The sequence below is a fragment of the Camelus ferus genome, chromosome 3 (assembly GCF_009834535.1).
Source record: "Camelus ferus isolate YT-003-E chromosome 3, BCGSAC_Cfer_1.0, whole genome shotgun sequence".
NCBI classification, from domain to species: domain Eukaryota; kingdom Metazoa; phylum Chordata; class Mammalia; order Artiodactyla; family Camelidae; genus Camelus; species Camelus ferus.
Window position 1 is genome coordinate 30,373,688 of NC_045698.1, and position 27,652 is coordinate 30,401,339.

The 27,652-nt window shown below is 38.6% G+C and overlaps 1 protein-coding gene across 1 annotated transcript in view; it reads left to right on the top strand.

Moving 5' to 3' along the window:
* Positions 1–378: 378 nt before the first annotated feature.
* The window catches only part of NNT (nicotinamide nucleotide transhydrogenase), a 72,340-nt gene continuing 45,066 nt past the window's right edge, over positions 379–27,652 (top strand). The window contains 6 exon segments of the mRNA XM_032471784.1: positions 379–529; positions 3,195–3,424; positions 5,828–6,045; positions 9,805–9,892; positions 13,606–13,694; positions 16,782–16,969. Of these exon segments, the coding sequence (XP_032327675.1) occupies positions 379–529; positions 3,195–3,424; positions 5,828–6,045; positions 9,805–9,892; positions 13,606–13,694; positions 16,782–16,969 (964 nt within the window).

The following is a 27,652-nucleotide window of genomic DNA, read 5'->3' on the forward strand; positions in this document are numbered from 1 at the left end:
CATGTAAGATGTGAGCGGACTTTATAAAACTTTCCAGCTACATTAAGGATCAACTAGACTTATGTGACCTAGGCTTGGAATTGAACAGTGAGTTTATAACTACAATATAAGTGGGAAAGTAGATTCCAAGTTTTAAATACGTGAATTGGAAACAAACTTTTGAAGCACCCTTTTCTGTATGTAATGGACTCAGCAACTAAATTCATTGTAGACACCCATGATCAACTGTTATATTCCAAGCTCTTTGAATAGTTTTTTAAAAAATGTTTTTGATGTTCAAAAGACAAAGTATGGTTCTCTCAGCACATAAATGTTTTGTTTTCTTTCCTTTAGTGATTTACCTTCAAGGAAGTTGGGGATTCAGGAAGTTCTGTGAACATGGCGAACCTACTGAAAACAGTGGTGACTGGCTGTTCGTGTCCTTTACTTAGCAATTTGGGGTCCTGTAAGGTTCTACCTGGGAAGAAGGATGTTTTACGAACATTTCATACTCACCAGGCGCTGTGGTGTAAAGCCCCTGTAAAACCAGGTAAAGTCTCATTTCAACGTATGTAAGTCAAACCTTCAAGTCATAGGAGCCAATAGATCTGATGAGAGAGAAAAGGAGAAGCCGTGCAGCTTTACAGCCCGGTGCTTGCGCGTGATCATTTTGCGTAAAAAAACAAATGAGTGCTTTCTCACATTTTCCATGTATGGAAGTTCCTGACTGTCAGTACTAACAGAGAGGAAGAAATAATAGAAAAAGAAAAATGATTAAATCAATTGAGGGGGAGGATATAGCTTGGTGGTAAAGAGCATGCTTAGCATACACGAGGTCCTGGATTCAGTCCCCCTTACCCCATTTAAAATAAATGCGTAAGTAAGCCTAATTACCTCCCCCACCAAAAAAAAAAAAAAAAAATCAATTGAGTTGTACCCAGGAAACTATTGCTTGTAGTAACCATTTCTCCAGCAGCTCTTCCTCTTTCCTAGTCAGTATTGGGGGACTGTACCATACATGTCTCAGCCATGCTCAAAAATTAGGAACTAACTGTATTAATTGATCTGCATTAATGTTTATTAATTCAGTGAATGGCAACTTCATCTCAGTTGCTTCGGTCAGAAACCTCAGAGTCATGCCAGATCCTCATAATAGGTATAGGTCAGCTCTTCCTTGTATCTAGAATCTGTCTTTTTCTCACCATCACCACTATTACTGTCTTGGTCTGAGCCACCGTCATCTGTCACATGGACTCTTAACTAGTCCTCTAAATGGTTCCTGTGCTTTCTACTTTTGCGCTCCGCTAGAGTCTGTTCTATACAAGACAGAATTATCTTTTTGAAATCAAAGTCATATCACTCTTCTACTTAGAATTTGCAGCTAGCTTCCTAGCCCACACAGAGTAAGAGCTGAAGTCTTCCAGCGGCTTACACGGCCTTTCCTGCTAGGACTCCCTCTTGCTTCTGTCCTGGGGTGCTGGCTGGGAAGGAGGAGAGGAAGGAGGAGAGGCTAAGAGGAGAGGCTTCTAAGCGAGTCAGACTCCTTTAAGCGTCTTGCCCAAAGACCCTCCTAGCACTCTGTTACACCTCATTGGCTGGAACTCAGACCGGTGGCCATCTGTAGCTGAAGGGGAGACTCGGACATTTAGTTTTTTTATTCCAGATGGCAACATACTCAAGTGAAAATGGCTTTCTGTTACTAGGGTGGAGGAACAGCATGGCTGTTTGGGGATGGGGGAGCAGGGAACCAGAAGTCTTTGCCACATAGAATACTTCCGTTTTAAATTTAAGTTTGTAGGACTGTTTGTGCATTAAGGTTGCCTAAACTACTATTTGAGTTCTTATCTGTCTTTTAATTGATTTCACAGCCTCTTTTCTTGTTCTCACATGACAGGTCACTAATGGTAGGGTACCTGCCCTGAGAGCCCTCAGGCTTATCTTCAGATTTTTTTAAGTGTTCTAGAAAGCCAGATTATCCAGTGTGATAAAATTGTGTGTAAAGTAAAAGTCAATAACTGCATTGAGGACATGGGAATTGTCCTTGTGAGCAGCAAGGACATCGAGATCTCTGAGTCAACCATGCATGAGACTTGTGGGATTTCTGGGTCTTGACCATTTCCTAGATGTTTATTTTTTATCTCTAACAGAGGAGGATTCTGCTTTTTCATTAATCTTACCCACAGTTTCATTACCATGTTGAAAAGCATGAAAAGTAGTTTCAGTCAATATTAATATTTTCTCAATTTTTTTCTTTTTCCTTTTTTTTCCCCCACCAGTTGCCACGCTCAAGTAACGATCCAAACAAGGTCTATGTGTTGTGTTTGCTTGCTGTGTCTCTTGGGTCTGTTTTGATCTGTATGTTCCTCTCCTCTGTTTCCTTTTTGATTGTTAGAGAACTTAGTTGTTTTCCTGTAGAATTTCTCACATTCTAGGTTTGACTGGCCGAGTTCCCTTAGTATTATTTAACCAGTTTGTCGGTCCCTTGTATTTTCTGTAACGTTTAGCTAGATCTAGAAGCTTGATCAGACTCAGGTTTGCTTTTTTTTTTGACAATCATACTTCGTAGGTGCTGCTGTGTACTAACTGTCAGGAAGATTGATCAGTGAGTTTAGATGTTGTCAGTGTGATCCATCTTAGGAAGTTACTATCAGTTTGTCACTCAAAGGCTGTTGTAGACTGTTATCTTTGACCCAGCTGCTGACCTCTCCTTTAAGAATAGAAAGGTTTAAGATATAACACTTGGAAATCTGTGAGGAATTGCCTGGGGCCAATTGCCAAGAAAAGGACTTTGGGTGTGGCAGGCCATCAAAGTGTCTAGTACAGAGCTGTTTTTCAAAATAGCTAATTATTCCTGTCTTCCTTAAAGGTAAAAATGAGGAGGCCATAAACCAGAGAGAGTTACTTTGAAGAGCAGAGTTAGCATGTTGAGTGGTCTCTCAACCCATTTTTTTTCTGAAGAATAAACTAAACTAGTTATATTCCTTGAAGAGAGCCATTTGGTTAAACTGTTTAGGATTTTCAGGAGAGTGGGTACAAAAATTTCCCATCTATCAAAAAAGCCAAAGGATTATGCATATGAATCTGAAACATCATTTAGAACAGCAAGCTGTATGTGCAGTATGTTTTGAATAGACTTCCTGTTTCCATTTTCTGAACTGTATTATTAAATCACTGACTTCCAATTTTTTTGTTTGTTTTTTTGGCCTTTGTTGTAGGAATTCCGTATAAGCAACTGACTGTTGGAGTCCCCAGGGAGATTTTCCAGAATGAGAAGCGAGTGGCGTTGTCTCCTGCAGGTGTTCAGGCGTTGGTCAAGCAGGGTTTTAATGTTGTTGTGGAGTCGGGTGCTGGCGAAGCTTCCAAATTCTCAGACGATCACTACAGAGCAGCAGGTGCCCAAATCCAAGGGGCAAAGGAAGCGCTGGCTTCTGATTTGGTGGTCAAAGTAATTATTCTTTTCCCCTTTCCATTTATGGCATGCTGACTTTTTGAAATCTTCCCATAGAGAGATTGAATTACTTTTTCTATTGTTATAGCTTCTCATATTTTTGAACGATGCCTTTTTCTCAAAGAAATGGTTGCATGTTGTGAATATTCATCATGTTCCAGTAGAACTTTGATCAGACCGTGTGACCTATGTTTAACCATGAGAAGAGAAATGATCTTCCTTTTTACTTTTGCGATGTAGAAATTCCCTTCTTACTGGGTAGGGAAAATTTGGTTCATGTATGTCCAAAATGCCTACAGGTGAATATTTAACTGCTGCTAGAATGGACAGGAGGCGTGGAACTCCGGGGACTGAATGTACAGTGATCTTCTAATACCTTGAAGGAACAGTGATTTAACTGACTTACATGGTATTTTTAGAGAGGGCAGGAATATTCTGGAAAAAGCAATGTTGGGCTGAGTGTTGAGTGATCTTGCCTACTTTAATAAAAGGTGTTAAGGTATCGTATAATAGAAAACTATATGTTAAAGAATTTTACAAATAAAATCTGAAGTAAAAAAATCATTCAGAGAATGATTGATACTCTGTATCAAGAGTCCAATACAGATAATTACTAGAGTTGAACTTTAATCTAAATCCTAAGCCTTCTGTAACCAAGGCAAGTAGGGAAGTATGGATTAAATAAGCATGATTACCAAGTTAAAATTAAAAGTTAAAATTCTGATTTTTTCAGGAAAGACCAGCTTTTTCTGCATTAGTTTCTAAGCGGGAATCAATCACATAGTTTTTTAATTTTTAAAATTTTTAAAATCTACAGATCCCTAAATAACTTGATAGGGTCTTAAATAGTGGTTTTTGCAGAAGACACACAACTGTTTTTTGCTGTAGAAAATTAATAATAAAATTTAGGATATGGAGAAAAATAGTAATTCAACTTAAGTTTTTAAGTGTTTAGGTGTGCTGATACTTGGTAATATAACTTGGTATAATAAAAGAGGTTAGGGAAAATAGAAAAATAAGTATAATCCATTCTAATGTGTATTCTAAGGATCAAAACCTTTTGAGATGTCAGAGAATAAAGGATTAGTAGGTTGTGCATAAGTTTTAGATATGCCCTATGTTCCTTTTAGAGATTCACAATGTGTATGAGCCTGTTAAAGGCACTGAGAAATCCTATAACATAGAAACTTACATAACTGAAACATATAGTTTTGTACTTGCATTAATAAACTACTTGACCTTAGGGCCTCTTTTTTGAGTCAAGCCTGTTAATATACTGAGGAACTAGTGATCCAAAATGTACCTTCAGGGAAATACTCTGTTAGCTTGACTCTCTCAGATGCCAGCATTCTCAGCTGAGCATTTGATAGGGGCCAGAAGAATTAATTCAAAGTTGTCCTCTAATTTTTATTAAATCTGTATTATAGATTCTTACTGAGGAAAAATAGACCTTGTCAGAGTCTTAATTAAAGTCCAGAACGTAAAACCACATGCATCACCAGATCAATAGCTGAAATGAGAATAATAGATAAAGGTGTCTTATAGGTAAATTAATGCTGTTAAACAAAGTATTGACCTGGTGTTTGTGATTCTGTTTCCTTTTAAAATGTGATTCCCAGAGCTGTGTTTTCTGTGCTTAAACTAGCCTAAAAGCACTACCACTGCAAATTGGGAGCTAATGAAATGACATACTTTATTTGAGGGTTGATTTTAAAGAGGGATTTGAAACACATTTTAAAACACTTTTAAAATGAAATTTAAAAAAATTTGGTGTGAAAAAGTAGACATTTGAAACTTCTCTAAGTGTGTGGATTATGTGTTCACTGACTTGATACTTAACAGAATATATTGTAGCTTTTTGCATAAATCCAATTCAGTAAGGCAACTAGTTTGAGTTGTGTTCATCTATAAATATTCATCTGAAAATTTAAGGTCATGTAAATCAATACATACGACCATGGAGCTTTTAGTGTATGACCTTCTTAACTTCTCACCACCCTCAAAGTTTGTGCTTGCCAAAACTAACAGGAACTGAATTTTTGAACACACAACCAGAACTTCCTGTCCCTTTATTCTAATATCTCATAATCTTACCAGATAACAAGATTTCAGGAGGACAGGTATGTTGTAGAACCTACATTTTTTTTTTTTTTTACTGCTCTACAGTTCATTGCCAAATCTGTCCTGACACTATTTCCAGGTATGTGTCTCTTTACTTAGATAGTAGGTGGCATGGATCTTTGTGAGTCTTACTTTGGGAATTTAGTCAGAAATGTATTGCTGAGAGATTACTTCTGGATTATTATTTCAATCATGGCATATTATTTTAATTGCTCTATTTACTTAAAAATATGATAAAGGTATTTGCATTTTTAATTGGTGACTTGACTTTTTTCTCAGGTGCGAGCCCCTATGCTTAATCCAACATTAGGTGTTCATGAAGCTGACCTTTTAAAGACATCGGGAACACTGATTAGTTTCATTTACCCAGCCCAAAATCCAGACTTGCTAAATAAACTTTCCAAAAGGAAAACTACAGTTCTGGCGATGGACCAAGTGCCAAGAGTCACAATTGCTCAGGGATATGATGCACTAAGCTCCATGGCCAACATTGCTGGGTAGGTTGATTCTTTTCCATTCCAGTTGAGCAGAAGCACAATGGTACTATAGAAACATGCTCACTATAGCTCTTCTGTCTTACAATGATTTTACTTGTAATGATTGTTGGAGATCGCAGCCTTCTGAGAGTGCACTTGAATTATTGTTAAGACTCGTATTGTTTCACAGTCATCAGATAGGAAGTGGCTCTTTGTTTTGCATGCGATTGTATACTCCTTTTTAATCTTCATGAGCGGAAAGGAAGTAATATTTCCTCCCACCAGAAGAAATGCCTCTTTTTTTTTTAATGAAATGCACACTTACTTTTCTTAATATCTGTTTTCACAAAAACTACGTGGTAAATAAACCATAGCATTAGTAATTTACAATTATCCAAAAACCTTAATATGATCAACTCATATTTTGTAGTAGCTAAACTTCTGAAGTCAATAGCAAGGGTAGTGATAATAATTAGAACAAATGATTAGTGTCTTGTAGTAACCTATAATGAAAATGAATATATGTGTGTATATGTATGATTGGAACATTATACTGTACACCGGAAATTGACACGTTGTAATTGATTATACTTCAATTAAAAAAAAAGAGACATGACAACCAAAAAAAAAATTCACACAGATCTAGTACTATCTTCTTTTAGACTTTAGTTATAAAGAATGAAAAAGGGAAAGGGTGCAATGTAGAAAGTCTTATTCTAGTTTACTAATTATAAGGCCTCTAATTCTATGCTAAAGAAAGTACTTCTGATTTCTGTATACATAATGCCCCAAATTTTGTTCTTCAGGATTTAGCTGTACTTTAATAGGAATATATTGTATTTCATGTATGTGTGTATGTATGTATATATTAGGTTGAAATGACTGTTTTTTCCCCCCAGTTTTATTGCACTATAGTTGACATATAACATTGTGTAAGTTTAAGGTGTAAACAATGATTTGATATATGTATATATAGTGAAATTATTACCATAATAAGTTTAATTACCATAAATCAGTGTTGCCATAGGGTTAAAAATGGTTGGATATGGGCAGTTTCATACAATTCCACCTAATATATAATTTTTTTTAATTAGTAGATTTACCACTTTAATTAGGTTTTATGTAGTAAATTCATAAAATATTTAATGAATAGGGAAAATGTCTGCACTTGAAGTTTCATCTGGTGTCAAAACCCATGCTGACTGCTGAAGGCTAGCTACGGCCAAGATGGCCATAAACTTCATTTGCTCCCCGGCACTGATGCATTCCTCGTTTATTGCCTAGAGGGCTATGTTGAGAAGGATTCTAAGGCTCATTCAGCTCTGAGAAATGTGGCAATGGCTGAGTAACCATGTCCACCACAGGACACAAGTAACTGTGTAAGTGCAGTGTATGGCTGACTCTACCTAGAGAGTGGGAAAAATCTGGAAATCGGATGATGCTTATGAAATCAGCTCACCTAAGAAACTAGTTGAATTAGATTTTAAGCATGAAAACTATTAGTGGTGACAACTTCCTAATATGAATGAGGCACCAACAAATGAAAATGTTTAAAACATGAAACAGTGCATGAAAAAAGACTAATCTGAATAAAGCCTTTTACAGCTGATAGATATGCTGAAAGTTTTCTTAGCTTTCATGTCTGAGATGTAGTCTATCAAACGTGCCACAGGTTCTACTTTGGGTTTCAGTTGTTCACTTTTGATATAAATGAGATACAATAAGCAAAAATGACAAATTAAAAACAGGTTTTGTTGTCCTTAATGTAATATGGCAAATGGTTGGTTTGAAGACATTTTTTGTGATATAAATTATGTACCAAGTGACATCATAAATCTTGCCATATTTAGTTTCCAGAAGAGTTATGTTATGCGATGTGGAACTTGAAATTTTGTACAGAAAATGTACAACGTAAACTTCTAAGGGTGCTGTTGATTTTGTCATGGGAAATGCGCACATGTGAAAGGTTATCCCAATCTGTAGCTCTCTGTCAGTGGTTTTTAGCTGCAGAATCTTTTGAGCAAATAATGAGACAGTGCAAACAAATCCAGTAAGAGCAGCGTAGCTTTACTTGAAATGAGGGATGAAAGGGTGTCCAAACATGTCTATTCTCTAGCTAACCCAGTACAGCCCCAGAATTGGCAGAAATTTGAACTTTTGGGAATCCAGGGACAAAATTTAAAGCGTCACCGTCTTATGTCCTGAGCTGATATTTGCAAAGGGCAGAGCTTGAGATGAACTGTCCAGGGTACCTACCCACGCAGTTGTTATCTAACTCACACACAGGGCCCTGTTAGCGTGAAGACACGCTCCTTCTAGTTCATTGCTGCTCATTCTGAGCCTTTTTGTTCTCATCAAAAAAAAAAGGCCCACTTTTATCACTTTTCCCCACTATCAACGTTTTCTTGTACATTTCCTATGTCTCGTTTTTATTTTTTTAGTGTAGCAACTGAATCTTTTAAAACATTAATTCCAAAATTAATTCCTTACAGTAGTCTTTGAATTTTTATCATGTTTACTCTTTGCAAATTTCTATCACCTGGATTCAGAAGTAAGACTAACAAATAATGTAATCTCTAAAATAGTGTTTCCTTGCTCTAATGATTTACCTTAAAGTAGTAGTGTTAACTACTTACGTGCTTTTGTAGTAATTATTATATCAAGTATTATGTTATAAAAATATGACTGGGTAAAGGTTTTTTTTTGTCAGCTGGCAGGTGGATAGGATCACTATAATATTTGCATTATGATATTAATCTTTGCATTATAATATTAAGGTAGTGGGTGTGTTACTGAGAGTGTGCATAGGGCCTTTTAAGTATAAAATAATATGAAAATGAAATTAATGTGTAATGAAATTAGCATAATAAAAAATCCTGTTAAAGAAAAGATGGTATACATTACTAGTTTTTGATGCATACAGTGTTTCTTTAGCTAAAAACATATTTACCAAGTCTTTATGTGACTGGCTTTATGATAAGTGCTTTACCTGCATTATCTCATTTAGTCCTCACTGCAACACTGAAAGGCTCTTTTTGTCCCCATTTTAAAGGTGAGGAAACCATAGAGAATTAAAGAAATTTGCCTGAGGTCATTCAAAGCTAGTTAGTAGTGGAACTCTGACTTGAACCAAGGTCACTCTGTCTCAAAATCCCCTGGTTTCAACCATCAGGGATCAAAGGAAATGTTTTTCGTTCTGAGGTTGGAATTTTATTATGTACAAGCATATAGCTAGTCTAATTTTTTGATTCTTAAGATTTCCCCCATCATATAAATACTATGCAGTCCTCAAAGAAAATTTGGACAATATGATAAAGTAAAACAGAAAGTATGAAGTATCTGTAGTCCCAGCTGCCAAAGAAAAAGCATTGTTAGCATTTTCTTGTCTTCCCTTCATTTCTTTTTTTATCCCAACCGATCTTCTGCAGTGTTCATTACGAAGAAGTCAGGGAGCATCATGGGTGAGAATGTGTCTCTGTAGGCAGGATGCCAGCGGTAGACTTCTGGCTCTGCCATTTACTAGCTGAGCGACCTCGGTCAGATCTCTTCATCTTTCTGTGTCTCAGTTTCCTCACCTGTAATATGAAGATAATAGTTTTACTTATCCACAGGATTGTTGTGAAGATGAAAGGAGTAAGCACCTAGAACTGTTTTTGACGAAGAGTAGTTACTATGTAAATGTTAGCTATTATTCTTATTCTTTAATAATTTTGATATATGAGCCTAAGTTCTTTCATTTTGTAGAATTATTTACCCATTTATTTATCTATTTTTTTTAAGTTACAAGGCTGTGGTACTAGCAGCAAATCATTTTGGACGGTTCTTTACTGGTCAGATCACAGCTGCTGGAAAAGTTCCTCCAGCTAAGGTAGGTAAAACTTTTTAATATTTCTTTATACTATGAATTAATTAAAGGGAAGTGTATGTATGGTTTTAAAATACAGTTATTTAAACATTTTTGTTCTATGTTAACTTCACAATGATGACTTGTGTCACATACAAATACATGGTGGAGACTCAAAGCTGCTTAAGATTACTTGAAAGAATTGACATTTCTAGAAGTTCTAGCTTTGTTTGTTTGTTTCTTTTTCATTTGCTAACTTGAATTCTTAAAGGGATTTTGGATGACTGGTTTATTACCAGTTTTTTAAAAAGCATCACGATACCATTCAGCCAATTCTCAACTTCCGAATAATTGTGACATTTTGGCTCAGGAAAGACTTGATTTTCTGTTTTTGCCAAATTTGGGGTCAAGAGGAGAGGAAATAGGAGGTGGTGTAGTGAGGGTGTTTGCCAGCGGGAAAGGGTACAGTTTCTTTCGTCTACGTGGAGAGCAGCGAGGAGCAGTTGATGAGAGGTGGGGATGGCTAGGTGAAAGAAGAGATTACGTTATGACCCTTCAGTGCCACGTACACCAGATGACAACATAAGCACCTCGGCGAGGTAAAGGAAACAGGTCCTTCAACATTGTCAGCTACCTACAGATACTCTGTAGGATGCAGGTTTACTTGGTGCTCTTAAGTACTTTGTTCTATCAACCCAGAGCTCTCACACAAAATCTCATAGAAAAAATGAGAAACAGGTAATAGCAGCTTTGAGAAATCTAGTTATTTATTACTTTAAAAACAGGCCAGATGAAGACAATGGCAAGAGGCCAGGATACTTACCACCACCACAGAGATGCGTGAAGTGATTACATTTTGACTTCTTAGGATCATGAGAAAAGATTTGGCACTTCTGGTGGCCAGAAGTTGGCTGCTCTTCTTGAACTGGACGAATGCTTTGATGCATAAAACCACTACTCAGTTTTGATTAGAATCTTTCTTGGAAGTACATGGAAGTTGAGACGAAAGCTGTGAAAGTAAGGGATTAAGAAGTGAAATAAAAGAGAAGAGGCGTAAAGGAAGGAGAATCAGTCAGCCTTTAAAAGGTGGAAAACTGACTGTCTACTGAGAATTTAAATAGCACCTTAAGGGGCTTTAGTGACATGACAGAAATACTTTTCAGGTATTGAGGAATTAGACAGCAGATGGACTCATCAAGGTAGATTACATAGTATTTTATTTGGGTTTGCTTTAAGCGTGGAGGGTTCTTACGAGTCTAGAATGAGCTAAGATCAATCGGTTGATGGCTTACATGCCAGGCACTGTTCTAGGAGCTGGGATGTGGCTTGAACAAGGCAAACAAAATTCTTGCCACGTGAAACTTACATGCTAGAATGAGCCCCAGCGAGGAAATAAAAAATCTTACAAATATAGAAGATAATTTTAGATGTAAAAGAAATGAAAGGATGATATGTTGGTGAGTAATGGGAACAAGCTGCTGTCATCAGGGCAATGGGGAAGACTCCTCTGACATTTGAGTTGGGACTTAAAGGCTGGGGAGGAAGAAAGCAGGGATTCAGGATTGTAGGCCAGGGGAATAGCACATATAAAGGCCCTGTGGTGGGAAAGAGTTCAAGTGTGTTCTAGGGGAATAATGAAGGCCACTGGTTTCGAGTGTGATGAGCAAGTGGAGAGTGATCCGAGATGATGCTGGAAAGGTAGGTTGGGGCTGGATGATGCGGGGCCTCTCTTACAGGTCATGTTAGAGTTCAGATTCTCTTGCGGATGAGGGAATCCCTGACTTGATTGTTTTGGAAAAACTCCACTCTTGCTCCTGTGTTCCCTCTTAACTTTCATATAGAACACTTCACTTCTGATCCTTTGGGTCACCAGTTATTTTAATTTCATTTGTTTTTGAGATGAAGCAGCCATGGGCATCAGTGCATAGAGTGGGGCTGGTCCTTTGGAGCCTAGAGCCAGCTTGTTCTCTCTGGTCCCTCTTTCTCCCCTTTCCTATAGACCACCCTCTCCCCAATAAGCATGTTGGGGGACATTGCTTGGTGTGGGGAAAATTTGGATTTTCCCCACACCAGGCAATTCTGTGACACCAGCTGGGTGCCCTACAGTTTAACTTAATTCAGACACGATCTACCTGGAGAAAGCATCAGATCTCACATGTTAGGGGGCTCAGTCCTACAAGATTGCCCCCAACCCCCCCTTCAGATGCCAGTCACAAGTCTAGGTTGTCACCTGTGCTTATGAGAGATCGGCTATAAATCAGAAGTTTCCACAACCCCCTCCTTGGGTTCGATTAGTTTGCTAGAGCTGCTCACAGAACTCAGGAAAACACTTTATTTACTGTTTACCAGTTTATTTTGAAAGAATATGATAAAGGATACAGATGAACATCCTGTTGGGAGAGATGCAAGGTATGTGGGAAGGGGCCTGGAGCGTACATGTCCTCTCTGGGCATCACTCTTCTGCATCTCCGTGTGTTCAGCAACCCAGAAGCTCTCTGAACCCTGTACTTTTGGGATTTTTATGGAGGCTCCATTGTGCAGGAGTGATTGATCATTAACTCCATTTGTAGCCCTTCTTCCCTCTCTGAAGAATAGTTTCTGTCTTTTAAATGATAGGGTCTTTTGTTTTTTCTTGATTCAGGATAACTTGGCCCAGTCCTTTGATTTTTGCTTATTTTAACTTCTTTTTTGTTTTTAAAAGTTGTGGTGGGGCTTCAGTGTATAGAGTGGGGTTGTTGCCTTGGAGCCCAGAGCTAGCTTGTTCTCTGTGGTCCCTCTTTGTCCCCTTTCCTGTAGATCACCTCTCCCCAGCAAGCAAACCATCCCCTTTAAGGTCAAATCACAGGATACCTGAGATATTGCCTAGCGGTTGCTGGAGCACAGTTCCACTAGCCTGGTCTTAAAGAGGCGGAAGGAGATGTGGGCATGATGGGTGGGTGGGAATTTATAAACTTTACTGTTTCTATGGGTGGCTTTTTTTTTTTTTTTTTAACAGCAACAAGGAGTTGCCTTCAGTGGACTGGAAAGTATAATAGGACTTTTCTCGGGAAGGCCCATTCCAGACTGGAGACAACACTGTTTTTATTTTGTTTCTTAGAAGGCGGGGAAGACTCTTGTTTCTGGGCAGTTGTTTGACTTTCTTGGCTCCAGTCCTTCCACAGGAGATTAGTTACATTGCTTTGGATTTCAGGTGCAGTTCATTCAAAATAGTCCAAAGATAGGTAGTTGGTCACCTGCACATTTCAGAAGCATTTGAGCTCAAAATAGGAGTTGAGGTAGATACTTCACCACCAATGTTGTACCCGTCTTTGAAACTTATTTTGATGTTTTACGAACATAGAAAAATCTTAAAATTTGAAAGGGAAGAGGAAGCTAGAGTGCTACATTGGGGATTTGAGTAGAAGTAGCTTTGATACAGTGGGAAAAAAAACCTGTCAGTCTTTAACATACATGACACTGATGGTGCTGTATGTAGCTTTTACACCGAGATGCTGATTGCCAAGCTATCTTTAGTGAAGGTTGTTGGCCTTTGCCAGCAGTTAAAAAAAAAAATAAAAAACTTTTTAAAAACAGCAGTGATTAGGTTAAGGGCAAGTCTGTCCGACTCAGTACTGTTGAGGGCTAGCCACCTGGTGTGCTAGTGCATGCTGTATACAAGGCATTCATAGTTTGTAGCTGACGATTTTCATAGGCAGTTGATCGTGACCTGAACGTATGGGTTCTGCCTTCTTTCCTAGATTCTGATAGTTGGCGGGGGTGTCGCTGGGCTCGCTTCTGCAGGTGCAGCAAAGTCGATGGGTGCCATTGTTCGGGGATTTGACACAAGGTGAGTGCTTTCCTAGCGATTGCTGTTAAGGTAAGTTATCTTGTTTCAGTAGAAATTATGCTTTCCTTAGAATTTATAAATTAAAGCAGCACATTGAAACTGCTCTGTAAGCTCTTTCCATTTAAAAGTGTTTCCACTTTCTCAAAGTTCACTCAAAGTGAAAATGTATTACTTAGTGGGAAAAAGAATTTAAGGACTCAGACGCAGTACAGCCGATGTAATAAAAAAAAGAAACTGTAAACGGACTACTCGTATTTAGTGTTGAATTTTCACGTAGATTAGCAATGTGGACCAGAGTTCTCTCTGCCCTGACTTTCTAACACATTGCTCTGCTGTGTTGTTTCTGCTCAGAATGTATGTAGGTACTCGGTAGGGCATGAACAAAGATTTTGTGAGTGTGAAGAAAGGGAGAGATCTAGGAGACAGATGGGGGATGAGAGTCATGCTCTGCACTGAACGGATGGAAGCAGGTAAAGCGCATTGGGCAGCAGTAGATCCCCTGAGTGACAGCCCTTGATTATGATCAGTGCCTGTTTCTTTAAAGCAGACATTTCAACATTTTCCTGGACTTTCTTTAAAGAGAAGTTTGATTAACATGGCTCTCCATTTCAGAAGACAATACTAGCTTTTATTAAATGCGTGCTGAATATTGTTATCATTTATGTCTTCCAATACTTTTTCGAGGTTGAAACATGTAGTTATTGACTATCAGCTGAGGTCAGTAGAGGGGTAAATACCATGGTTAATCTCGAATATAGAATGACAAAGAAATGCAACCATTCACAGTTGAAAAGAATATGACATTTCAGAGTAAAGAATGTTCCATGGAATGTGGTTTACAGTGCTTACCTGGAGTTCAGAGAAGTGATGTACTGATAAAAAGCTGTCTGGCTGAAATGAGAAAAGATGTTTCTGAAGTAACCAGGACACAAGCCAAGGATAGCCAGACTTAAACATATCATTAGTCCTAGCTTTTTATTTTTAATGTTTACCAATGTGAAGTTTTTGAAACCATCCAAGCCTGGTGAAAGCAGGTTGTTCAAGTTTTCATTGTAGTGGACCAATAGTATTACAGTGGAAATGTATGTATTTGATTTGGAGATGATTTGAAACTCTGTGTTGGGTTAACTACTGAGAATTTATAAAAGTTACGTTGATGTCATTGGTTTAGATTATGTAGTGAGTAGACAGCGAGAATATGGCTGTTGCTTAACTTCATTTTTAATTACAGTTTATTAAGATAACCGAAGTATACAAAGAAGAAAGATGTGGCTGATCTGATATAATGCTTTTTAAGAATTGTAGCTCATTAGTTAATTGAATCACTATTTTGAGACTGGGGGGTATCATATTATAAATATGAAGTCTAAATATATTGGAAAACATACTTGATTGTAAATTCTTGTTGGAAAGCCAAATGGTATATATTTCCAGATAAATGTCTTAAAGACTTAAGGACAACTCATTACCCAGTGATATTACAGGAGTGTGATTTTTGAATTCTTTAAAAAGTAACTAAAAATTCTCATGACAATAGTATCTTGCCTGTTGTCTCTGTTACAAAGTTTAGAAATATAAAGGCTTTACTTTCTTTTTTGTCTTTTTTTTTTAATGTGTATTCCAATAAAACTTTCTTTACAAAAACAATCGGCTGGCAGGACACCTGTACTAAATGCTTCCTCTCTTCCAGGGATAGTGCTATATGCTTTATTTTATTTGTTCTTTACAGTTACTCTGTGAAATAGGAATAAATAGCCCTATTTTACATAATACAAAGAGAATATAAATCAATTCAATAACTTATCCAGTTTATTTTCATTCTGATCATAAAAATAATACATGCTTATTCTCCTAATTCAGAAAAACATAAAAAGCACAAAAACTGAACATAAAATACCCTAAAATCCTACTAGAGATAACTGTTAACATTTTAGTATAATTTCTGTTTTCTACACATTAATTAAAAATGTAATTTTACTGAGAGTACTGCTTAACTTACTTTTTTTTTTTTTTAACCTAAGCCTAGGTTCTTTCTGTCTCTTGTCTCTGCTGTCCTCAGCTTTGGCTAATGTCCCCTATGGTTACATGTTGACCTCCCCAGACAACCTGGGCTACACGCTTCCTCATTCCAGCCAGCAGAAACGGAGACAAGCTCTTGCTCAACCATGATGTACCTTTTCTGCCCTGCCTTTTACGTTCTACCTTTGTGTCCACTCTCCGACTATGGCATTTGCCGGGGGACTGATAAGCTCAGACCATCATTTCCCAGATTTCCCTCTGGCAAGAATTGCCTGCAGCTCTTGCTAAAAACAGAGCTTCTGGCCTCTTTGCTGGAGATTGTAGTTCAGTGGGTCTGGGAATTTGAATTTTTAACAAGTACGCTGAGTGATTGTTGCCATTAGGGAGGTTTGGGATTCACTGTAGTGGGATGGATGTTTGTGAGTTAAACACATGGTCTGCCACAGAGCTGAGAGCTTTGTGGGCTCTGGTTTTCCAGCTAGTACCCAGTGCTTGGCTAGTGTTTTGTTTATTTTTAAACTGCATATATTTTTACATGTTTTAAGTGTGTTAGCTCTTCACATTTTTACGTCTATGTCATTTATAGATTGCTTTTCTCAGACACAATTTAATGAGGACTAGAGGCAAAAATCACTTTGTAACAATATTTCTAAGTAAAAGAGTCATTTATGTGGGAAAAGTCCCCATAAGTCAGAACAAATGAAAACTTCCAACTTGAGTGATTTGAATGATGTCAAATCTGACTGTAGGTCAGATCTCACATCATCATTGACAGTGGAGCCATAAGAAATGTAATTGATGACTGGAGTTGGCAATAGTGAAATTCCTTTTGTAACTTAACTACAACAGTTGGAATTTCATGTAGTTTTTTTTTTCCAGGAAAAAAAGTGTCATAAAAGTGTTACCTGTCTTTAGAAAAAAATTGAAACGGTCTGGTCAAAGACATTAAAAGGAAGTGTCCACTTTTGAATATATACAGTTTTCTTAAAAATGTGTATGTAAATGATGATCATGATTCCTGTATTAAGGGCCTAAAGTAACCACTGCTTTCCCATCGGTGATCACCAGGGCCGCAGCTTTGGAGCAGTTCAAGTCTCTGGGTGCTGAGCCCTTAGAGGTGGACCTGAAGGAATCCGGTGAGGGACAAGGAGGGTATGCAAAGGAGATGTCCAAAGAGTTCATTGAGGCCGAGATGAAACTCTTTGCTCAGCAGTGCAAGGACGTGGACATCCTCATCAGCACAGCGCTTATCCCAGGTTGGTCATTAAGTCTGTGGTTATTGGCAAAGCACTTTCATTAAGGATATTTTAAAATGAGGGGGAATAATCGTTTAACATTTGGATTTCTTTAAGTAAAAATTGATTTACTTTCTAGAAAATGAGAAAGCATGTGAAAGGCAAAAAGACAAAATGACGGCAGCCCCTAGAGGAAAAACGGTCATTAATAATTTGGTGTATTTTCTTTCAGTCTTTTTCTCTGTGTATTTTTATCTAACTGTATTCATATGTCATATTCTGTGTACAATATTATATTTATAAGCAGTTTCCTCTGCATCCTTGATAAGTTGATGTTTAACTTATTCCCGTTTTCTTTGTTAAGATACTACATTCTTATTGTGGGAAATTCCAACAGTACTGAAAAAATAGTACAGATCTGGAGTTCCACCAGAGATGACTGTTTTTAATATATACATACATTTTTTTAAATGGAAGTACTGGGGATTGAACCCAGGACCTCGTGTAAGCTGAGCACGTGCATGCTCTGCCATTGAGCTATACTTTCCCTTGTTTTTAATTCTTTGATGATTATTTTTCCATACATTAATGAGAAAGAGAGGAGGACTTTGTGTGTGTATGTATGTATTTATGGAATTTCCAATATATATTTTTTACTAAAGGATTTGATACTTTTTCATTTTTTAATTATTTCCTTTGATGTGTCTGGTCTTTGCAACCAAATTGTGAGCTCTCTGATGACAGGAATTACTTTTAGTCCTTTACAACATCCTCCTATAAAGAATATTTTTCACTCAAGAGGTGATTGATGTGGAGCCAACCAGCATTTATTACTCAGTAAACAGTAACCTCATCTAGCAAGATTTGGAAGTGAAGAACTCTCCACCACTTATATTCCTACCTCCTCCTCTCCTTTCCTTCTGTTATTGAATAATGAATACCATGCTGACTCTAATTTTTTCCCTTTCTGATAGAAAGTAGGCCAGATAACGGGAGCTTACAGGGTTCAGGTTGCTTGTTTTTGATCCTACTAAAGGAGCCTCATTTTCTCTAGGGGATTCTGAAAAGTTAGGAGAAGTTGTCACGTGGTTGTGGGAAAGGGGACGTTCTCTTCTGCACCCCATGCCCAGCACACACGCACGCACACACACATGCACACACACTCACATATCTGGCTACATTCAGGGGCAGGGAATGGATTGGCATCATCTCTCTGAGCTTGTGCCTCCCAAGCTCTTCCTCTGTCCCCTGTTTACCTGGATAATACCTGATGGATGAGCTGCTCGCTCCACATACCCACATCCCAGCGGAGCTGGCTAGATGAAGCAGACAGGCAGGAGGGTGATAGGGGCTTAGCCCTTAGGAAAAAATCTATATGTGTAGAAATGGGGCTAGGGTTGGTTCCTGGAGGTGGGTGCAGATCAGACAAGGCAGGGGGCCCAGGGTGGGGGTTGTGAAATCTGCCAACGACCACAGGACTCATGGACAGGCAGTGGCAGGAGAGCACTTTAGGATTCATCCTTTCCTTTTGTGGCAGTGGCCCCTGGCTCAGCTGTTGCACAGGTGGCTTTGAAGGAGAGATGGGGTGGCCTTTGCTGTAGCCACCATTGAAAGCTAACTGCTTGTTGAAGAGGAGTTAGGAGCTGACTAGATGCAACAAATGTCCAGTAGAGGGCGCTGAAGCATTTACTCATACAGTAAATGATGTGGCCATAAAGCTCTTCATAGTCAAGTCATTCTCTTAACAAAAAGAAGGGAGGATAATTCTATATACTTATAGAATTATTGTTGATTACAAAGCTTAAAGTAAGTGATAGATCTCCAGACTTCTTGTGTAAAACGCATAAAGACTTTTAAAAGGGCCTACCCCACATAACATCTTATTTTTCACAAGTAGTTTATAGTAAGCATTTTTTAGTAACAGGTCAAATTATATAATAGTCTTAAAGAAGACTTGTAGAAGAAGTTTTATTAATCTGTTTTGCTGAGCCTTTCCTATTTCAGTCTTTTCTGAAGCCATCTGCTCAGAGCGCTGTAAACTTGCACAAAATCCTTCACCAGAGCTCACATTCAGAAGGCTGGACTGAGAAGGACCTTTCTGTTACTTTTTTGGTAAGCCCCTCAGAAGAGAAAAGCTAATTAGACTATTATAAGGAAGACGATGATCTATCTGAACCTCTTTAAGATCCCTGGAGGACTAAAACCTGAAAACATGACCATTAAAAAAAAAATTGAAAAGATTATATAAAGATACAGATGCCCTTTTAAAAACTGTCTTTGGCATTGTACCCTTGCTGGTGTTTGTCCTGAGCCTTTGCATGGGTCAGCTGATGGTGTGTCTTGCTCTTAAGAGACTCTTGGAGCAGAAGTTGTTCTCAGTTTTCCTTGAGTGGCTCCAAAGGGGATTAAGTCAAATGTCACAGGTTCTGAAATTCCTTAGACCCAGATCCTCGTGGCTGTACTGAAGACCTGGCATGGATAAGAACGTTGATAGAGGGACACAGGCAATTAACTAGCTTCAGGTTGTAATCTTACAGTGTTGGTAAGTTTTCATTCCTCCTAGGCACATGTCAGTCAGTGGGCTTGAACAGACAGTAATGTTGTGCTAGTGAAGTCTGTAGGTGGAATGAAGATTGTATGTGGAAGGAAGTTTTCTGTAGCTAGTTAGGTTTTTGCTGCCTAGATCTTGTGTCTCATAACTTGTACCATCACCTACATCCCCTCCATCGGGTTGGGTGATGGGTTAAGGGCTTGGATTTCACTTCCTGTAGGTACCTTTAAGACAGGACCTAGCTCAAAGGAAAGTAACTGTATTTAAGGTATTAATTACATTATTTACTCTGTAATTTGATTATGTTTCTGGTAGAAATAATTCAGTTGGGTTTATATCAGGAAATTTGAGACATGGTGAAGAACCAGTCTTACCAGACATACTTGGAAAGCATTTTTAATCCTCTTTAATAATATTGTACTTCAGAAATCAAAGACATGAATCTCTGAACAGAATGAGGCTGTGTCACTCAAGATGTCATCTAACAGAAATTCACCTCCAGTTCTCTGTTTAGTTCTCTACTTCATAAAATCCTAACTCAAAATTTGTAGAAATAATGAGTGAAATTGGAAGACATCATACTAAGTGAAATAAGCCAGTCACAGAAGGACAAATACTGTATGATTCCACTCATCTGAGGTACTTAGAGTGGTCAAATTCATAGAGACAGAAACTAAAAGAGTGGTTGCCAGAGGATGGAGGAGGAGAGAAAGAGAAGTTAGTGTTTACTGGGTAGAGAGCTTCAGTTTTGCAAGATGAAAAGAGTTCTTTGGTTGCACAACAATGTGAATCTACGTAAGTCTACTGAACTGTACACTTAAAATGGTTAAGACGGTAAATTTTGTCATGTATATGTATTTTAGTATAATTTCTAAAATAAATAAAAGTTTGTGGAAATACTAAAAAAAAAAATAAAGATAGGGCCTAGCTGACAGCCCATTTTGTGGCAGTGTGCACCCCAGAGAAAACTTCCAACCTCCCGCCCAGCTCTGTGACCTGTAGGGTCACCACTAAGAAGGACAGCAGCCTCCCCCCCCCCCCCCCACTAATGTTCAGGCTCTGCTCATAGACTTTCTCACTAAACCTTCTGAGCCATAGGAGATTTTTTAGCATTTCTGTTGTTCTGGAACCCTTTTAAAGAGACTTTTCATCGACTTAAAATATTTAATCAGCAAGAGACTAAATCAGGTTGGAAAATTAGGGAGGGGATTATAGGCGTGGAGTGAGGAGGGATCACAGTGGTTTAGCACTGGTGATGTGTTAGGCAAATTTTGCCTAAATTCCCGTGAGAATTAAGAGTGTTGTGGGGCACGCGCTTAATCTACCCTGCGGGGCACAAGTCTCCTCCATTTAAACCCTTTCCTGATGACCGCCTGATTAGAAAGAAAATCTTAAGCATCACAGGGTCATCTAGCTTTCCTGCTCTCCCGTTCCCCACCTCAGGTCCTGCCCTCATTTCACAATTGAACCACAGCTATTGCAAAGCCTGGGGTTTTGTTTAGTAATGATGACAGTAACCTGGCCACTTTGGTTCCCAGCATCATTCGCTAAAGGCGTCTGAAGTCATCAGGACTGGATCACATGCCCCTCCCACCCCACCCTTCCCTGTACTCTAAATTGTGCACTCCTTCGTAAGGTGTTCATTGTCTTTCAGTTTCTAGTCCTGATTTAGCTTTGGGCCTCGTGTTAAACTAATTTCTTGCTCTCTGGGCCTGATTTCCGTCCTGCTGGCTGCCGTTACCCCACACACCGGCCCAGGACTTCCGGGCCTCGTGCAGATCGTTCCTTCTCTTTAGAATGCTGACCCCGTCTTCCCTGCCTTTTGAAATCCTACCAGACTCAGTAGTTTCTCCGTAGTGTCTGCCATCCCCTGGTCCCTGGGAAACACTCTTTTTTCCCGCATTCATAGCATTTCCCTGTGCCTCAGATTCCAGTAGGTGGTTCTCAGTCTCACCGCCCTTTGGTGCCCTGTCATCCTGCGGGCGCAGCAGGAGTGCCTGGCTTATCCCTGCCGTGGCTGGTGCTCACCAGAGAGCCTGGCGCACAACAGTGGTTCAGCACGCGCTGAGCTAGCCTGGGCGCTCTCCTTAGGTCTCGGTGGGTACAATCCCTTTTATTTTTCCAGTGCTATTCAGGGAAAGATAGAACACTCTTGGTTAGGGACACTGGAGAGGCTGATTTAAGACTGGGAAGCTAGCTTCCTTAAATTTTCAAACCAGGACCTTGCCAAGTTGGCAGTTTGAGATGGTCAGCGCCACCTCTCAGCAGATAGAACTAGGAAGTAGACAGTCCTCTTAGCCAGGAGGGAAGATATTCATTGCTTGATTATAAATTATAATACTTTAGGCCGTATGTACTTGGACCTCTTTTTGGGCACAATCCAAATTAGGGTAATGGTGTCTTTAATTTTTATCTCTACCAGATAGGGTCTGTAGAATCCACCCCTTGGAGGACCTTTGTGGTGATTTTGTATGACTGGAGAGTTGGGAGTGGGTGTGTTCCCTTGAGATGCAAGGGCCTTACACATAGGAAACCAAACCTGAGAGATTTCAGTCTCCTAGAAACTCAACAGTGGTTCTCTACCTGATGCTGCCAGTCTCTTTGACTCCATCTTTCACATGGAGTAGAAATGTAGTACAAAAGAATAACTTCCCACCGTAATTTGCAAACTTGTTCTTTTAGGCAAGGAAATAATTGATACAGCGATATACTCTCCTTTTATGAAATTCCAAAAAGATAATATTGTTTTGATGACCATACAAGATTTTTCTCTGAAATAAAGACTTATTTTTCAAATTGTTCTTTTCCTTCTTTTGTAGGCATTATGGTCTTACAGGACAAAACTATACAGATCAGTGATTTCCAATTTTTTTATATTATTTAATTTTTTTTAACTGACTAATCCTATTCATCTACCATCCTCCCCTCCCTTAAATGCATTGTATGATTGTATGGCATTTTGTAATATTACTCATACAAGGTTTCATTTGTTTTGAGAAGTCTGAAGAACAGAGAGAAATATTTAAATGTTGTAACATCAAGGGGTGGGAACCACAGGCTGTCTGCATACCTCTTGGTAGCTTTCAATAGAGGCAGGGCAACTTGTCATCAAGAGGGAGGTGCCAAAGTTGTGGTGTTTTCCATTGCCATGTATCAGTCCTGACTTTTCAGAGTGTGTTTGAGCACACTCAGTGATGTTTGGGCCAAATTTAACAAGTGTCCTGCTAGGAAAATTTATGGCACAGAATTGTCTTTTGGTTTGACCTGTTATTTCTCCAGAAGTATGTTGCAAGATCAGGAAGCATTGTGCTCCCCTCCTTGGCAGTCCCTGAGCTGAAAAGGATTTGGACACTGAGGCTCTCTCTGGGGAAGCAGTGCCCGCTAAGAGTTACTGCTACAACCAGCACTTTTCCACCATACGCATCTCTGTTCTTCCTTCTTTCCACTTTTCCTGGACTTTCTTGTGCCTCAGGATTAGTTAGGGTGGTCTAGGTGCTCCAACACATTTACCCCAAAGCTCAGACACTACAGAAATGTACTTTTTGCTCAGTTAACAGTGGTGGACATGTTGGCGGGCAGTGCTCCTTCGTGTGCAGCTGGGGTTCGGGTATTACCATGTTACCATCATCATTATGAGGCTGTGGAGGCTGCTCAGGGCCCTGCCTCTGTTCCAGCCAGCCAGAGGGAAAGGGACTTGGAGGAGTGTGCATGGGACACTTAGGAGTGACACACACCACCCTGCTCACATGGCCAGACCTAACTGTGAAGGAGGCTGGGAATTGTGGCCTGTGTGCCCTAAGTGTATTAGTTTGTTAAGGCTGCCTTAGCAAAATCCCACAGACTGGGTGGGCAGCTTAAACAACAGAAATGTATTTTCTCACAGTCTGGAGGCTAGAAGCTGGGTTCCAGGTGTTGGCAGGTTTGGTTTCTTCTGAGGCTTCTCTCCTGGGCTTATAGAAGGTCCTCTTCTTGCTGCGTCACATGGTCTTGGTGTCTTTTTTTGTGTGTCTATATTTTCTCTTGTTTTGATACCAATCAGGTTGGATTAGGGCCCACCCTAATGGCCTAATTTAACTTCATCATTTCTTTAAAGACCCTCTCTCCAGACAGTCACATTCTAAACCCTAACCTGGGGTTAGGGCTTCAACATAGGAATTTTTCTGGGGACACAATTCAACCCGTAAGAAATGTGGATTTTGATGAGTAGCGGACAGCCTCGTTCCCCTCCTCCAGTTTTAATTTTATCTGCCTATGTTGAATCCATTCATTGGGGATCAGATTGTGGTTTAGAGTCAGCGAGAGTAGATGTAAATTCCAGTTTCAGTGCCGAACAGCTGATGTGTCTCTCTGAACCCGAGATTCCGCAGCTCTGCCCTCCTTGAGTTGGTTCTCCCCTCAGAGGGGGAGGGCAGCAGGGGCAGCTTCAGGCTCCGGTTTGCACAGCCCAGCACAACATCCAGAGGACGAGGCAAGCCAGTTCTGCTGGTTCCCTCTCCAAGAACAAGGAAACTTCTTTTTCAGAAGCCCTGAGTACACTTTCCTTCCTTCTTACCGGTCTTAATAGGGTGACATGCCCACCTCTGAACCAATCCATGTGGCAGGGCATGAGATGACCCTGGCTTACTTCTGGATTTCTGAACCGGTCATCAGAAAGGTGATGAGATTACCCTTAGGCCAGCCAGGCCTGCTTCTAGAGCAGTTTCAGGTCATTTCTCCCAGAGCTCGTGGACTGTGTAGAGAAAATGGAAATCAGAGTAGCAACAAGAAGACGTTGGGCAAACATCAGTGCTCAGTGTAAAACTGTATTATTAGAATGATATTTCTTAATGTGTAAGTACTATGGTTCAGAATGTCTTTACATGCTCTGTTTTGCATCTAGTCCATGCATGATGTGTTACATTAAAAATTATCCTTGTCTTTGTAGTACTTGTTTATGAGAAATCTATTTTGGTTTAGATAAATATGTTTGATAATTTATATTATTAATCTCTTTGCTACTATAGTGTTAAATATACCATGTTTTTGTTAAAGCAGAGAGTTTTTCTTGAGCCTGCCTAATTTGACGCCTTACAGGCCAGGAAGTTAGGAATTTCCCCATCTGATTATATGCCATTGAATAATTCCAGTAAATAATGCTAAATGCTTCCTTGGAATCATTATAAAATTTTGTGGTAAACCTTTTTAATCTTGGTGTCTTGTTCTTAATATTTTTAGTGGTTTCCTCTTAATTTCTTTCTTTCTTTTTTTTTTTTTTTTTGGTGTGATTAAAGTTGTCTGTGAGGGCTTGATTCTTTTCCCAGTAAGATAGAATCTGGGAATTTATTGATTTCAGATGATCCTGTTAGGCCTGAGTTATTCAGAGAGGTAATATATTGCAAAACTTTCCAGCAAATCTTTAGCTTTTGGGATTTAGTTTAAGCTAAATTTCTCTTTTTCAGTTTAGAGTTGTAGAGAGGCCAATGATACATTCTTTTGTTACATAGCAATAAGTTGTTACAACTATTTTTAGAAGTAATTTTTTTCTAGAAATTTTGAATTTTTATACTTAAAAAACTGCATCTTACTATTTGTTTAATGGGAAAACACATGAGTATGAAAAGATACTATGAATTCAGTCTCATTTCAGAACGAATTTCTGTGAATCACCGCCATGCACGCACACATGTAGAAGGTACAAGTGTGTGCAATGTTTTTTCAGTCCACTGTCAGTTCTTGGTGCACACAGAGATTCAATGACCTTACACTAATCTGTGGCACCCCTGCTCACCCCAAATAATGGCCAACCAGTTGGGAAATTCTATACTTAAAAATTTTAGATGAGTGCTATAAATACCTCAGCTATCCTAGTAATAAAAACTAACTAACCTTTGAATACAGCCTCTCAGTCCTAAAATATTAGACCTCAGAGCTATAAATTTTCCTTCCCCATCTAGCCTGCACATGGTTAGACACTAAATAAATATTAATTGAGTCAATGAATGGATGAATACTTGAATGATTATGAGTATGTGGTGTCCTGCCATTGTCTTGGCAAAAGTATGGACATAAACTCCCAACTGGGAGGGAACTCAGTAATCTTATTAGGAACTTAATGTCTATGAACCAGAAAGCACCACGAAATACGACAAATTCATGAAGTTGGACGTCATGCCAGACCTTTCACCCACAGTTTGTATTGTGCCAGGGAATATAGTAAAAATTTTTTCTCCTTGTTGTTTCCAATCATAGTGGGTTTTTTTTTTTGTTTTTTTTTTGTTTTGTTTTGTTTTGTTTTGTTTTGTTTTGTTTTTTGGTGGTAGGGGAGATGGTTTGAGGAAATTTAACAGACTTGGTCTTTTTGTGTATCTCATCTTTTGCAGACAAATGATAAAATTAACAGAAGTGAGCAGTCAAAAGGGGAAAGCCCAATTTTACCTCTAAAAAAATCTCTCTTACCTGCGTTTTTTATGAACTCTTGTGCCTTCTCCTACAGTTCTATCTTGAAACACCTGATGTGCTTCTGTGACCTTTTACCCTTGTATCTAGGATCTGCACAGGGCCATTGCTGGGGTGTTAGGGCATGTCTCTATATTTGAAGGATTTGCATTAAGTATTGGATATATTCTTCTCTATATGTGATAAAACATCTGTATGTCTTAGTTTGTTGCCCACCCTTAGTTATGTTTCTGTCTCCCAGTATAAGTGTTTGGATGCAACCTTTGAAAGCCATCCTAACTGTATAGCTTCCTTTGCAGTCACAGGGAGGGTGGAGGACTTTAGGTGAAGCCTTTACAGTTGGTAAGTAAACAGATTGGGCCAATGGCATTTCTAAGTTATTTTAATTATTCTAGTACAACTCTTAATCTCTGTCCTCAACTTAAAGGAGAAACTGGTTGTGATTATGCAGGAGTACTTTATTTATTTTTATAAAAATAGTATGTGACTTTTGTTGGAAATGCAGTGAAGTCCAAAGTAGAAAATAAAGATCATCTGTGATCCCTCTACTTAGTGACAAATACTGTTAACATTTTATCATTTCCTTTCAGCCTTTCCCATGCCTTTTTATCATGTTAGATGAGGATACAATGTTGTGCTTACGTTCCCCACTTAATATGACAAGTTTTTCCCCTTAATGTAATAAGTCATTGGGAACTCTTTGTAAATGTATTTTAGTGGTTTTTTAGAATTTTCTTACTTGTCTGTACCATATTTTATATATCTGTTCTTCCAAAGTTGGGATTTTCAGTTTTTGTCAAGTAAAAATAATGTTCTAACATTTTTTTTCCCCTGCTTTATTCCTGTATCCATATTTCACTTATTTCCCTGGGGTTAATCAAATCTTAGAAGTAGAATTCCTGGATGAATGGATATCAACTTTTTTGGCAGTTGATGTATACTTGATGAACTATGCTTTCCTGAAAGATGATGCAGCTAATAATCTTATCAATAGATTGTCTGGCTAATTGTTGCATTTCAGCAATATTATGATTTTGTTGATTCTTTGAATTTGAGGGAAAAAAAGTATCTCGCTTTTTGTACTCACGTTTCTTTGACTCTTAGGGTGAACTTTTTTAAAAATTTGGTTACTATTTCTCTTTGAATAGGTCATTTGTATTTGTTCATTTTCTAGTAAGATATTAGTGTTTTGTTTTCATTTTAATTTTTGTGAGCTTTTATATTAATTTTTTGTCGTGTAATTTTTTTTGAGGCTACTACTATATGCATTTTTCATACTTAAATCTATTTATGTTTTCTTTTGTAGTCTTCCCCATTGCTGTAAGTTTAGGAAGTATTTTTTAATCCAAAGGCAAGAGAGATATTCACCAAAGTTTTTCTTTCTTTTTTTCTTTTTGGGTTGCTTTTCTTCCTTTATCATTCTGATGTATAGTGTTTAGTTTAGTTTGAAGTATGATATTCGGTTTGGGTAGATTTTCCCCCTAAAACCTAACTAACCATCTTATTCCTTTCATTCCTTCTATTCTGTGATGCCATGTTTGTCATACATGACGTTCTTACCGTTGTAGGCCATCAGGGTAAGATAGGGTTTTGAAATTTCCTTATCTGGCTTTCCCTCTCTTGACCTAATCTTTTGAGGGTTTGCTCATTTGGAGTTTTTATGTACTTCTCCTCTCCTCTTTTGGCTCTGTTTTTTCACTTCTGTTTTCAATTTGCAT